Raw genomic sequence first — 13,751 nt, forward strand, 5'->3', positions numbered from 1 at the left:
GAGAGAGAGAGAGAGGCAGAGTGTGTATGGAGGTTGGGGGAGGTGAGAGAGAGAGAGCGTGTGAGTGAGACAGCCTATCACCATGCGGCCACAGAGGGGGCAGGTTTCCCAGAGGGGCGTGTGTGTGTCTGTGTGTGTGTGTGTGTGTGTGTGTGTGTGTGTGTGTGTGTGTGTGTGTGTGTGTGTAGGGGAGGGGGGGGTACTTCCCTCCTCCCCCAACTGAGGAGTGACATGGTGTCAGGTTTCAAGGCTGGCTATGGTGCTGCCTGCCTGGCCTGGCCGGCTGGTTGGCTGAGAGTTATATAAACCTCACTGAGGAAGGTCAGGAAGCAACAAAGCTAGCAATTCACAGGGGGGGCAAAGACCCCCCCCCCCCCCCCCCCCCCACTCCCTCCCCCTCAAGGCTTCTCTCTCTCTCTCTCTCAAACACAAACACACACACACACACACACGCTCGCTTGCTTACTGGCTGCACGGCTAGGCCAAGGGAGGCTAGAGAGGGGAGTGCAGCGATACCCAGTCAGAGAATAAATCTAAAGCAGTGATGCAGGCAGGCAGGGAGGAGGCACCTGCTCTGTGTCACTGCCGGGGGCCTGTTAGTGGCTACAGCCGCCCAGGCCATCAGTATACATCAGTCTCCACTTCCATCTCCTCTTCTGTTCTATTCAACAAGGGAACTGGTTATACACTTGTACTTAAATAGTTCTGATGAACACTGAAAACAGCAGAGTGTATTGGCTGGGCACAAATTATGGGAGAAATGCAGGGGCAATCATTGAGATTGCGATAGTGTCATGCCAATGGAGAAAAGGGGTGAAAATTAATTCTTATCTACCAGAACAGACTAAATTGCTGTGAGGCTGATATGGCACCACATGGGAAACACCTGACCCCGCAAGAGATTAAAAAGAGGCTCAACGGCAGCTTAGAAAAACTGACGACAACTTTTACATGACGTCTAGTCTGTTTTTTTTCTTTTCTTTTTTTTCCCTATCAATTAATGTTGTGGAAAAACAATCTCTAGTGAAGTGTCCCACCCCAACCCAGAGACATGAATACTAACATTTGGGACAGCTTAAAATCTTCTCTGGTACCCTTGATATGGACAACATAAAAAAGGACAACTTTTGGGAGAGATGACATGAAGCTCAATAGAAGCTACGGTACACAACAGGCAGTAGGTTGGTTACAGAGGCGTTTCGGGTTCGATCGCAGTGCCCAATACTGCTGAAACGCCCCTGAGCAAGGATGCATCGAGCAGCTCTAAAGACAGGTATTCAAAGCTAGCCAATATTAGCTAAATGCTATGATGCAACAGAGGCAATCCAAATTAGACGAACACATGGAATAAGCCATTAATAATGGTATCTTGAGGAATCATTGAGTAAAAGCAAAAAAAAAAAAAAAAAAAAAAGGAACTCTCATTTCATCAATGAATCATACATATGAATAAATACAGTCATATGCTGCCCACTCCCAAATCAACAGTCATCTCAGTTTTGAGTTGAAATGATGGCATCCTTAGGCACCGACAGGACTGAAATCAGGTCGGCCAAGGAAGGCTTTCGCTTCATGCCAGGAAGGGGTGTTTTGCATGTGCTGCTGTTGCCCCACAAATCTTCAAAACCAGTTCCCTTTTGCCTTTGGGGCGCAGTTCAATTTGTGCTCATATATGGGTCTATTAAATCCAAATCAAGACACATCAGGATTGTGATTAAGAACACAAAAGAAGGAAGACAGTAATCTGCCACTGGGAATGAATGACAGCTGGGTGTCCAAAATTGAACATCCCTGAAAAATCCATCTAAAATCAACATTTTTCAGACTACAATAAAATAGCCAAGCTTGCCAACTTGTGCTCAACAAAGTCCAGTGCTTCTGACTACTGAGCTGAGTAACACTTGGTCATCTTATCCTGAGGCTTATGCTGGTTTATTCTCCACTACAAATGACTGAGAAAAGTGCTTGACACAAACTAGACTTAACATTTAGGATGGGTCACACTCACTTCGATATGAACTAGAGTTAAGCAGTGATATTCAGTGATAGATGCAAATCAGCATTGGAAAAGGTGTGTTTTATCTCCTGGGCACACTTCTCAGGAATTGAGAACTGGTTCATTGTCCTCTCAAACTGTATTTATCCAGGGGAGGTTTGCTGAGCAGCACGTAGCCTATGCTCTTTTTTAGCAGCACCTTGCCTCACACTCGTACAGTTAGCAGTCACACCTGGGAGCTCCACTGGAGTATTTGGGGGGTTTTAGTACTCAGGGACACCTCAGTGGTAGTTTTTGTGTGAGGGATGAGTTGCTTATTCATTCCCTCATTGGGCACAATTTAGCTTCTCTAGCCTCTAGGGAACTGCCACCACCTGTCATCCACACGCATGCATTTTGAAATTTTACAAAATACACTGAAAACTGAAAATGAAAGATTTTTTACATTGACGATAAGTTACATCCAAGCAATTTTTTAACTCAAAACAATACCACCCCACCCCCACCCCCCACCCACACACAAACAGCATGCTTTATCTGAACAAAGCCTCTCATTGTAGAGAAGTCAGTTTGTTTAGAAATGTGAACAGTACTATTCTAAGTCACAACCAAGCAGAGTCTCGTTATGAATACAACTTGCCAGAGCTTGGCTAAAAGTTGAGACTTCAGTAGGACAGTGAGAAGGAAAAGAGAAACCATTCACTATGAATAAGCTACAAAAGATGGGTTTTTCTTCTCAGAACCCCAAATCCCTCACTATATTTGGAAAAGTGGAAAAGTTCAATGATGCCCTGTGACAGTGGCTGAAACCCAGAATAGGCTCCAGGACACGCTATATATCCAGATTGGAAAAAAAAATCACTGCCTGAAATCAATCATTCAATCTCTCTGAAATATAGAGGAAACAGTCTCTTCAAGAGTTCAGCTATCATTTTGTTGACCATTGACATAAGCTAACTTAATTTGTTTTACTTTTGTGCCATCAATCATTTTGTAAGCGTAGGTGTCAGTTTTTCCAACAAGGTAGATATCTCATTTTAAAGTAGAACTCTTCACTTGTAGACCGTCTTGTCAGACCAAGGGGCCTCTATTTGTCTGGATCCAGTACCATAAATGAGTTTCTTTTTCATTGTATTTGCTCATTAAGCACGTGAGCACTTGAATTTAACAGTTTATGGGGCTGGCATGGCTGTTTTGGGGGCTGCTTTCCTGGGTTCATCTTTTTGAATTAGAATCACTTTAAAATAAAGACTTCAAAATACTTTTGTCCTCCAAGTCATCAAGACTAACAACTGTAATTAATTGTTGTGACCACAATATCTACCAAAAGAACTGACTGAGATGATCATTTTAGCCATAATTAATAGAATTATCTTAAATCATTATCACCTTAATTTCCAAGTACACTAAATATACAGGAATTTGTCTTGGTGATGCTGGTGGAGGGAAATACCCATAACTTGTACTAATATAAGTCAATATGTATGTTACAGGGACAAAAGGACCTCACATTCAGTGGGTACAGAGATCTCAAGACATCAAATCTTGACACAGAGATCTCAGTCTTGAATTCCTGACCAGTCACACTGGCAAAGAGCTGCCTGACTCACATGGGTACATGTAAACACAGCAAACGGCATCCAGCGTACAAGGGCAGTATTCGCTGCCTATGAGCTCAAACTGCCTCCTCAGAGAAAACCCCTGGCAATCCGAAAGATGTTGTTGAAATGATTCATGGGGCTGTACTCAGGCTAGAGCTCTACACCCATTGCAGTACATTTGAACTTAGATCCATTGCAACAGAGCCTGAGACTTTATTTTACTTAATTTAGCCTAACCTCTGAACACAACGAGCAGGCAGCACAAATCAATCTTGGACCCCAAGTGCTCGCCACAGCTGCATCTGACCATTACAACCATCGCAAATCCTAATTAGCCACATTCACTGCGGGGGAGTGAAGAGTGGGCAGCTATCCCCTGATGCCTTGCCTGTTCAGCAAACACACTATCAGCAGGCTCTTCACACATCAGCGCACATGAATAGCATAGTCAGCCTGTAAGCATCAACACAGGCTGGATGTTGACACAGACAGGGAGAGGCCGGTCCGTACGGCTGGGGTTCATGGCCCCGTTTCAATCAAGGACCTTTGCGGACAGGCAAATGGCCTGTGTGGACGAGCTTTGGTTTGGGCCACCAGCTCTGTTGTTGCCCACAGCCTGTTAAGAGGTAGTTTAAGCAGAACTGAACAGGATGTACCATGGCTACTGTAGCAACCTGTGAGTCATCACCAGTAGAACAATGAGTATTTACTAATACACAGGATTTGATGCAATTATTGCTGGTTCTTTTAAACTAGGGTGAGTGCCTACATACATAAGAAAGGGAAGGTGGGTGGGTGAGAGGACGTCAAACAACGCTTCATCTATCAGTGATGGTGAGATGTATTGTGCTTTGTCAGTAGTAGGCCATAGAAAACAAGAGCACTCTTAAAAAGGATGTGTCACTTTCAACACGTCTGTGTGTCCAGTTTGAGATGACATGTTTGTGCAACTTTAAACAAAATATGTTAACCACAATACAACTTGGCATAGCATATGTTGTTATTATAATAACGCTGTCTTGAAAGCTAACACAAATGGTAAACTGGACACATGGATGTGTTAAAAATTACATATCCTTTTTTAAGAGTGCAGGCCGTGATCATGCTTCTGCTGTTGCTGCTGGTCCTGCGTCACTCCTGGGCCAGGGAGGTCTGTGGATGCTGCTACGTTACTAGCCAACTGAGCTCCAGGAACCGCCTCAAGCCTGTCACAGCCAGCTAATGCATTCTCCCAACCTCCCCCTCGGTTGCTCTTCTCCCTCTCATGCTCTCCCTCTTTCTCTCTCCCTCCCTCTCTTTCCTAAGCTCTCCCTCTTTTTCCATGAGCTACTGCTCTCTCTCCCTCTCTCTGTCTCCCAACCCCCCTCTCCCTCTCTCTTGTGCTAACCACTCTCCTTTGCCCAGCTCTCCCTCTCTCTCTTTCTCCCTCCGCTCCCCCACACACGTGCACACACACTTATGCACACACACACACACACACACACACACACACAGAATCCGCGGCAGCAACCACAACAGCATGCAACCTCCCCCACGCTCCAGCCAGGCAGTGTGCAAGTGCCTCTGGCTTGCCCTGACCCACATCTTGATATAGCCCTAAGTATGCTTACAGCTTAGTCCTGAAGACACTGCCACTCTTAGCCTAATCAGCCCCGACCTGCTGTCGGCGCACTGGGCGGATAGACAGGCCAGGCTGGACAGATCATTATCATTTTCAGAAGGAGGCTCTCAGCACTGCCTCTACACCTTCCCCCACTTCACCACTGATTGCAGGTTTCCACCAGACAAGCACACGTTCTATCTGGGCTAGTTAGTTAAACATTACATGGGTGGCTGGCGTCTGCGCCATGATATACTGAAGAGAGCACGTCAACGCTCTCTCAGTGTCAACACAGCAGTGATCTCCATTAATTTAGCAGACACAAATGCACTTCTAACATCTAATTTCTCCAATTAGTTTCAACGACTAATCATCCTTCGCTCCCTTCCAATTCCGCTGATTAGCCTATACTGAGGGGAAATAGGGGTAAAGGACTGACAGCACAGACTATAGGGATATTAATCAGAATAGGGAGAACAGAATATTCAAGGCACAGTGTCAGTTCTGTTTTGGCTGAAGTCTCCTGCCATGTGTGTGCCTTAAAACTCCCATATACCTTGTGGTGAACATAATGAAGATTGGTGTGTAAAGGTGATGATGATAGAAGGTGTGTCACAGAGATTAGACACCAAATGCTTTCTTATAAATTTCAGAAGAACTGCCTCACTGGAAAGGAAAATTTCACAATATTTCACAATATTTCAACAGCCAAGTATTTTAATTTGTGTCATGGTGTTACCTTTTCTTCCTTGTATTCCACAGGTGGTGATTTCCTGTCCCCCTGTTCCATCTCCTGGCCGCTGCTGGCCCAGGAGCAGTTGGATTCATCCTGCTGGCTGAGAGCAGCCTCCAGCTGGGGCAGCAGGTCAGGCAGAAGGTCGGGAGCCTCCAAGCCCTCCAAGTCCCCACCTTGAGCATCTGATGGCAGGAGACTCTCCCCCAGTGCTTGGTATCCATTAGTGTTGGTGGCTGGAATGGCAGTGGCCCCACAGTTCTGGGGCTGCTGAGAGGGCAAGTGGCTGGCCATGCTGGGGTAGCAGCTCATGGCTTGACCAAACATCTCGGATGAGTTGTAGTTCCCCTGGGTTTGTCCAGAGCAACGTAGGGCCCGGAAAGGACACTCCTCTGCCTGGCTAACTGGGGTCTGAGGCTGCTGCTGACCCACCACTGCTGTGGATGGAAACTGGCATACTGCCCCTGAGAGCTCAGGCACTGCAGAACTGAGGGGTGCAGTGGTGGTAGGCCTAGACACTGAGGCTGAAGACAAGGATTGTTGACTAAGACTCTGTATGTCTGGCTCTCCAGGGTAAGCAGGGAACTGAGAAGGTTGGTAGGAAGTGACAGAGCTGACCGAGCATGCGGGCAGGGAGTGAACCATGGACGACGACTGCATGGGGAAGGACAGGCTGGGGTCTTCTGGTCCTGATCCAGGGAAGGCTTGACCACCCCTGGCCAGCTGGTAGCCACTCTGCTGCTGCTGCTGTTGTAAGCAGGTTCCACCCAGAGAGGCATTTTGGTTCTCCAAATAGGGCTTACTTGGCAGAGCCCTAGAATGGAACCGTGGTCCTCCTATAGTCAGCTGGTGTTGAACCTGCTGCTGACTATGGTGAACTTGCTGTTGGCTCTGAGAATGGCTTCCCTGGTGGAAGGAGAAATTGTGATGCTGCTGTTGCTGCAGGGGCAGAGTCTGAGGGTTCATTTGTTGGTGCTGACGCTGGTTCAACAGCTGTTGGTGATGACTTTGCTGTTGTTGCAGCTGCTGCTGAATTCTCTGCTGCTGCTGCTGCTGCTGCTGTTGTTGTTGATGACAGGGGTGGTGTTGCTGCTGTTGTGTTTGTTGCTGTCTAAGATGAAGTTGCTGGTTGTGCAGTTGCTGCTGCTGATGATGTTGGTGTTGTTGCTGCTGCTGCTGTTGCTGCTGCTGAGATAAGGGGTGGTACATATTCCCATTCTGGTCTTGGTTGCCCCACATTGGACTGCTGCTGTTGCAGAACAGCCCATTGGGCTGAGGTACTTGGCTCATGGAGGCACCGTGGTACTGGCTGTGTTGCTGTGCCATCATGCCACCACCTCCACCACCTCCACCCCCAGGGCTGGGAAAGGCCTGCTCCATAGGATTTTGTGCCTTAATTGCAATGTAGTGGCCCATCTGCTGACTGTAAGCGGGCATGGCCTGCTGCGTGGATGTGGAAGAAGCTGGAGGCATTATGCCTTGGTGCTTCCCTGAGACAAGGGGCTCCACTTGTAGGGGCTCAAAGTCGGCGCTGAGGTTCAGCTCATCCACAAGTGATGGTCCTGGGGTGAAGCCATCCTCATCCAGTCCCTCCAGCCCTCCAACAAACAGGTTGGGGTCATCAAAAAAGTCCATGGCGGAGCCTGGAGGGCAACCGCAAGCTTTGGAATTCCACTGAATCCAAGCTGGTGAGGAGCGTCACAGTCTACAGAGCTACAGAATGTCCATTATACCGAGGCCCTGTCCTGAAACAGACAGAAAGAAAAAAAAACATACAATTTTTATGGGGAGATTCAGAATGTGTTTTTACTCAGTACTGTATGGTCCACTTAAAGATTGGGTCACAGTTTGAAAACAGACTAGAGCATTATTATGAGGATCCAGCAGCGCGTGATTTTCTTCCCAGCTAATAAAAGTTTAGATGGTGTGACAATTTATCAGGCATTCTGTTTTTCCACACCAAATCTATTTTTTGTAGTTTATCATCCATTCCCCCATCAGTGATATGTCACTGCTTGTAAGCTAATAACACTCTGCAGCAAGCCCTGCCAGAGTCAACACAGGTTTCTAAAAAGCCAGGTAATGGCTAGGTCAGAGGGGTCTGGGAGAAATTTGGCACCGTCAGTTATCTATCAGCAGTACCTTTCACATGTGTAGTAAAGCAGCTGATGCAAACCAACTGCCACCCACCAGCAGGTGCCTCTTCCTGTACACCCCCACCCTACCACCCCTAAACCCAATCCGCCCAGCCTGATGAAGCTGCCTGCTACTGCAGAATGTGTGGGAGGTGCAGACAGCTGATAGCATTTCGACAGCTAGGGACAGAGGCAGATGAGGCCCTTGTTTGTGTGTGAGTGTGTGTGTGCGCATTGTGAAACCACAGACCAGCAGAAGATGATGGCACACCACTCAGGTCAGTCATTATATAGTGACTTACCATACACACAAACACGCACAGACACATTTCTCCGCTGGAGAAGTTGAAGTTGAAGAGATGGGTATATTGTGTTAACTAGCCAACACATATTTCAATGATAATTAGCCTGATAAGTGGCTATATGCTAAATTCCAATGAAATTGGTATGCTCTGTATACCATAATCTTGACTACACTACTGCATTTCTCTCAGTATTTGCTCATGGTTTTTCTATCCAACAGTATGCCAGACTGTTGAATGTGGGATTTGCAGTCTCAGGCCAAATAAATGAACAAAGAAATAGGCTAGGCCTACACAATTACATAAATAATACTGCAATGGTGGACATAGTCAGGGTGCAGGGCTCAGAATATGAAAATAAGGCAGGAAAGTTGTTAGCCCTGGTGGCAAATTCCTATGAGAGAGGCTCAGCTGGGGGCCTGGTATCATATTGCCTCAGGCAAAACATTAATGCAATTCTATAATCTGCAAGAGGATTCAAAAAAATGCCGACATAAGGGTTCTCAAATTTGACATAGACATAGCCAACCTAAGATGAGTTACTAAAAAGCGATCATCTTTGTAAATTTTCCTGTCTAGGGCAGGTGGGGCCCTAAATTGGCCAGATGGCCCACTTGGCCTATAATAAACTGGGGAAAAATTCTTATATAAGCTATATCTATCACCATGCAACAGAGGAAAATTTAGTTTCATTTCAAACTTCTGGTGCTGTACCTATGTGAGCAACAGGTTGGAAGTCTCTTGCAACACTCACCCCATGTTCACAGTGCGAGCAACACGATTAACAAGCCACCGGATGTCCATTCATTTCCTATAGAGCTCAGCAACCAGGGAAACTCGGCCAATATGATGGCCAAGAAGCTCTTTGGCTGGTCATCAGCCATAAACAGCCAATCAGATCTCCAAACCTTCTTGTTTTCCAACCAATGTGATTTCATTTCATGATCAATAGTTCATGTGTAGGAGCAGAGACATGAATTAAATCCCATTCTATGTACTTGTTGTGACTAGTGTTCTTCCATAGTGCCAGTCACAAACAACAAGCAGAATGGCTAATTATTCTGGGAATATTTTATCTGTCAATTAGAGGTGCAGGTGGCACTGCCTAAATATAAAGACCTGAGTAAAATGACCAATACAAGAGATACAATGTTTGCGAACTCTCGTTTTTGTACCAACATAAATAAATCACCAAATGATGGGATTTTTTAGATGAAGAATGGCTGCATTGCATAACTTCAACACAGTTCCAGGCACAAGAATAATCTTTGCCAAGGCGCAATAAAATCTGTTCTGGCAGTTTGTGGTGTCCAGACGCCCTGCTGAGTCACTGGTCTTAAATATTTTTTGGACTTACCTATATATTAGCCATTACATCTAACTTCAGAAGAACACCATGAAGGTATGTTAGAGGAGGCGGCAACCAAGGATAAGCCCATTTTATAATGCTGTGCCAATTCAACTGTAAGCTATGCTTTGTTAAAATTTCTCTACTTTGTATTATACCTTCCGAAGCAGACAAGCTGGCACATATCTGGCCCAAATGACTGTTCCTCCAGGAAATACACAGAGAATGACTATTACACTGTGAGGCTACTTCTAGTAGGAACCGAGTCTTGATTTATTGCAAATTATTTGAACAAGGTTGTACAGTTCTTTTGACATAATTCATGTCATGTTCCAATTCCATATTTCTATACTAATCATAATTTGTCAAATCCCGTAAGTTTAAGTGTCTGATCACTTGTTTGTGTGTGTTTTCTTTGTGATTGGTCAGGAGTTAATAGTTTCTTAACAACTCAGTTTAAATCAGGCGTGTCTGATGAGTCAAGGGAGCAAATAGGCTACCTTTTGTACACAATGTGAGCTGTTGCCAGACTATTGCAAATCCACTTGTTTGTTTTAACTCAGCCTTTTACACTATAAATCTAATATTTTTGTAGAGAAATTACAGTGTGGCCAGAAGACAATGAGAGGCACAATATTCAGATTAGAATTTCTTGTTCTGTATCTTAAATTCTGTTGAGGTGGACCTAGAGTGCCAAGATAAAACAAGCTTACAAGGGCATTGTGCTTGACAATTAACTTTGACTACATTCCATTCAGAACATAACAAAGTAACCTAATTTGTTACAAAACAGAAACTTTAACGATGCTGCATCTCAGAGTGAAAATTTGTTGTGACGTGTATCTGAATGAGTTGTCACTGTGAAATTAAAAAAAAAAGTGCTCTGGTGTAATCACAGCCTACAGTTCCTGCTAAAGCACACTGTCATACAACCAGGCACAGCGCATATCATAATATATGAAACAGTCTCACACTGTCCTCAGGAGACCGCAGAATCTATTATGCACAATCAACAGGTCTCACAATAATCTGGCATGAAGCTATTCCTGTTTTAGCTTGGGTTGTGTTCGCGACTTCAGGCACTCTGCAGTGCATTGTTTACTATCATGCTTATTGGGCAATCAAGCAACTGTCCTGACATGTGGACCACCTTGCTACATGTTCATTCTTTTAGCTTCTCTGGATGCACAAATAAAAGGGCATCATCCTGATGACTTATCTTGCACTGTAAACAACAAAAACAAACAGGAGATAAGCACAACTACTACTTTACAAAACAGAGAAAACGCAACCAACTTGGTTGTAATAACGCTGCCCTAAAGTGTTCCTCAGAAGCTTCTACTTCCGAGTTTGGAAGTGCTAAATACAACTTGTCCCATAGTCAAATGCTTTTGGTTGGAAATGGACCCTGTCACAAAAGTAGTGTTTTATTTTACAAATCATGTGGCACACAGTGACTGTGTGCTGCAGCTGAAGAATGAAGAGGAAAAATAGTCACGCAAAGTAGCATGCTGTGCAAGCTGCAGCACTATTGTAATATGGGAATAACTTTGAAACAACTTTAAAGCTCAGGGCAACAGCTTGAAAGTGTCCATATATTCAGATTCAAACCCCTATGAAGCCATCAAATACCAAAATGTTTTCTGCGTACTTTGGTTACTCAGGGGTATGATAATATATATGCACTTAGTGCGTGACACATTGGGGTTTGTGCAAACATTATAATGTCATCTACATACGAAAAATCTAGCAAGTCCTTTCATGATATTTAATGGTCAAAGAATGACTTATGTGATGAAAATCGTTCAATTTCTTTACCTTATTTGAAATAACGTTATCATTCCCTACACTTGACACAGCAGATATTTCCTCGTTCATGAAGTCGAACATTCATTAAGTTGTAAAAATCTAACGTTACCATCTTTCCCAAATGACATGATTGCAGCATATCAGTAAGCTAGTTAGCCACCGTTAGTAGCCACCGCTAACCTATGGCCCCTCCAGCTACCCCATAGTCACAGACCAGTCCAAAGACGCCTTGGTCGACTTCAAAGTTTTTTTCTTCAGGTGTTATGATATTAAGCGCAAACTAGCCACAAACAACTCATTCATAATATCAACAAAAACTGGGCTAAAGTTGCCCAAAGTGGCCACCGGCAGATGTCTTACAAATGGCCACTTCTTCCTGCGTACTTCACCTCAAACAGCGTCAAGTCGTAGCTAAAACAACATCGGAAGTTGAGCGATTTTACCTTCATATTAAGCGTTTGAAGTTTGTCACGTTTGATAAAGAAACTAACAATTAAATACTGGTGTGACCTGAAAATAGTGTATTTTCATTTACTACAGTATGCTATTAGTTATCACGTTAGTACTACGCATTACTCAACAACGTTGCAACGCGTTTGTCAATAAGGATCTTATTTTGAAGGTCGTGGCCGGAAGTCTTGTCTCTATTCTGGTGAGCTTGACACTGGTCTCACCTCAGAAGTCGGCAGCATCCTCTTCATCTTTCCACAGCGATGGCTTCAGCTCCTACTAGCAGTAACCCTAGCGTCTCTTATTAAGCCAACACGGCGACAATGTGTTGCGCTCCCTTGTGCAAAATTGCTGGCCAAGTGGAAACAAAAAGAATGCACGTGGTTCATTTGTTTCCAGTTTAAACCCACGCTGTTGGGACGAGCCACACGTGCTCCTATCCAAACCCCCACTTTAGGAGTCACAGGATTCAAAAGGTGTCGTGACGCTTCCTCGCCTCCTCTGTGAGGAAGAGGAGGAGGAGGAGGAGGAGGAGGAGGAGGGAGGGCGGAGGTGGATGGAGAGGTCGATGGCCATTCATGATAATACAACTAGTTGTTTCTCTCGACCGACTTTCGTTTTCACAAGAAATACATAAAACATCGTACGGTCACTGCTACCATCCACATTGAAGTCAGTGGAAGCGATGCTGACTGAGCCTGGCTGGTCGCTGTCAGTTCAGGACCACCATAACGAAGAGCCGCGGCACACTACTTTTTGAGCCACACGCACATTAATTTAGCCGGCAAACTGCGTAACTACAGCTATACACGCGTCTCATCCTGTCTGCAATTTGCGAGATGACTAATTGGGACTAGTTTCGCGACATACCAGTCTTGTATCGGGAAGATTCACACTCAGCGAGGCGGTGTGTCATCAGACAGCTGAGCCGAGCCTCAGTGACTGACTGTCAGATATTTGACAGCTGCTGCCCTGAGTGAAACGGTACCCGTACAGTCCAAAACATCTCCCTGAAAAAACACTGAAAGAAGTGTTATTTCTTACCTGAAATGAACCGCCAATTGCAACTTCAAACGTCAATTAAGGGAGAGTGTTATCGGCGAAGTTGTGTCTGTGTTGTTAGTTGTACTCCTGCTGGCGACCACGGCACAGCGGCTCTACCGCTGCTGCTGACGTGACGATGATAACACCACATTTGCATATTAGTTATTGCCTCTCTGATTGGACCAGCCATAATTTGCCACAATTTCACCTTCTCATGACAAATGAAACACCGGTTCCCCCACTGATAGTATCTCGGGTACGGTGCCGTCCCAACCGACCCCGGGGAGTAAGTGATTAAAGCACCGATACATGTGAAAAGTTCCTGTGTTGACAGAGTACACAAGATGGCCGCGTAGAAGCCAGAGCCAATCCGGGTAGGTTTTACTTTCACGCACAGCCCGGAGTCTCTCCTCAGCGCAAAGTTGACAGGCGTGGGAGAGCTGCTCTCCACTGTGGGTACATGGCGACCTCTGGTGGCTGATCAGCAACATTGTCGAATAGCCCTAACATAAAATAACTATAACATTCTTGTAATATTCCTGTAGGGACTTCGAGTATCTGTGGTACCCAATAGTGTGTTTATAGGGACCTTATTGTACTTTATGGTATTTCTTTTATCTCCTACTGCAGGGGTTCCCACGAAACCCCATTTGATAAGGTTTTGTCCCATGGACCCCCATACGGACAGACTTTTGTTGTTGATTTAATATAGTCTACATTGAACATAGGAAGA

General features: G+C 45.1%; 1 protein-coding gene across 1 annotated transcript in view; it reads right to left on the reverse strand.

Moving 5' to 3' along the window:
• LOC139654122 (chromodomain-helicase-DNA-binding protein 9-like) overlaps positions 1-13,122 on the reverse strand; it is a 53,338-nt gene extending 40,216 nt beyond the window's left edge. The window contains exons 1-2 of the mRNA XM_071531160.1: positions 13,019-13,122; positions 5,937-7,675 (exon numbers count right to left, since the gene is read on the reverse strand). Coding sequence (XP_071387261.1) covers positions 5,937-7,565 — 1,629 coding nt within the window. The 5' untranslated portion in view covers positions 7,566-7,675; positions 13,019-13,122. The remainder of the gene's footprint in view (positions 1-5,936; positions 7,676-13,018) is intronic.
• Positions 13,123-13,751: the final 629 nt, after the last annotated feature.

The sequence above is a fragment of the Centroberyx affinis genome, unplaced genomic scaffold (genome assembly GCF_046629955.1).
Source record: "Centroberyx affinis isolate AG114_WGS23_722 - 3 ecotype Tasmania unplaced genomic scaffold, CSIRO-AGI_Caff_v1 ptg002047l_1, whole genome shotgun sequence".
NCBI classification, from domain to species: Eukaryota; Metazoa; Chordata; class Actinopteri; order Beryciformes; family Berycidae; genus Centroberyx; species Centroberyx affinis.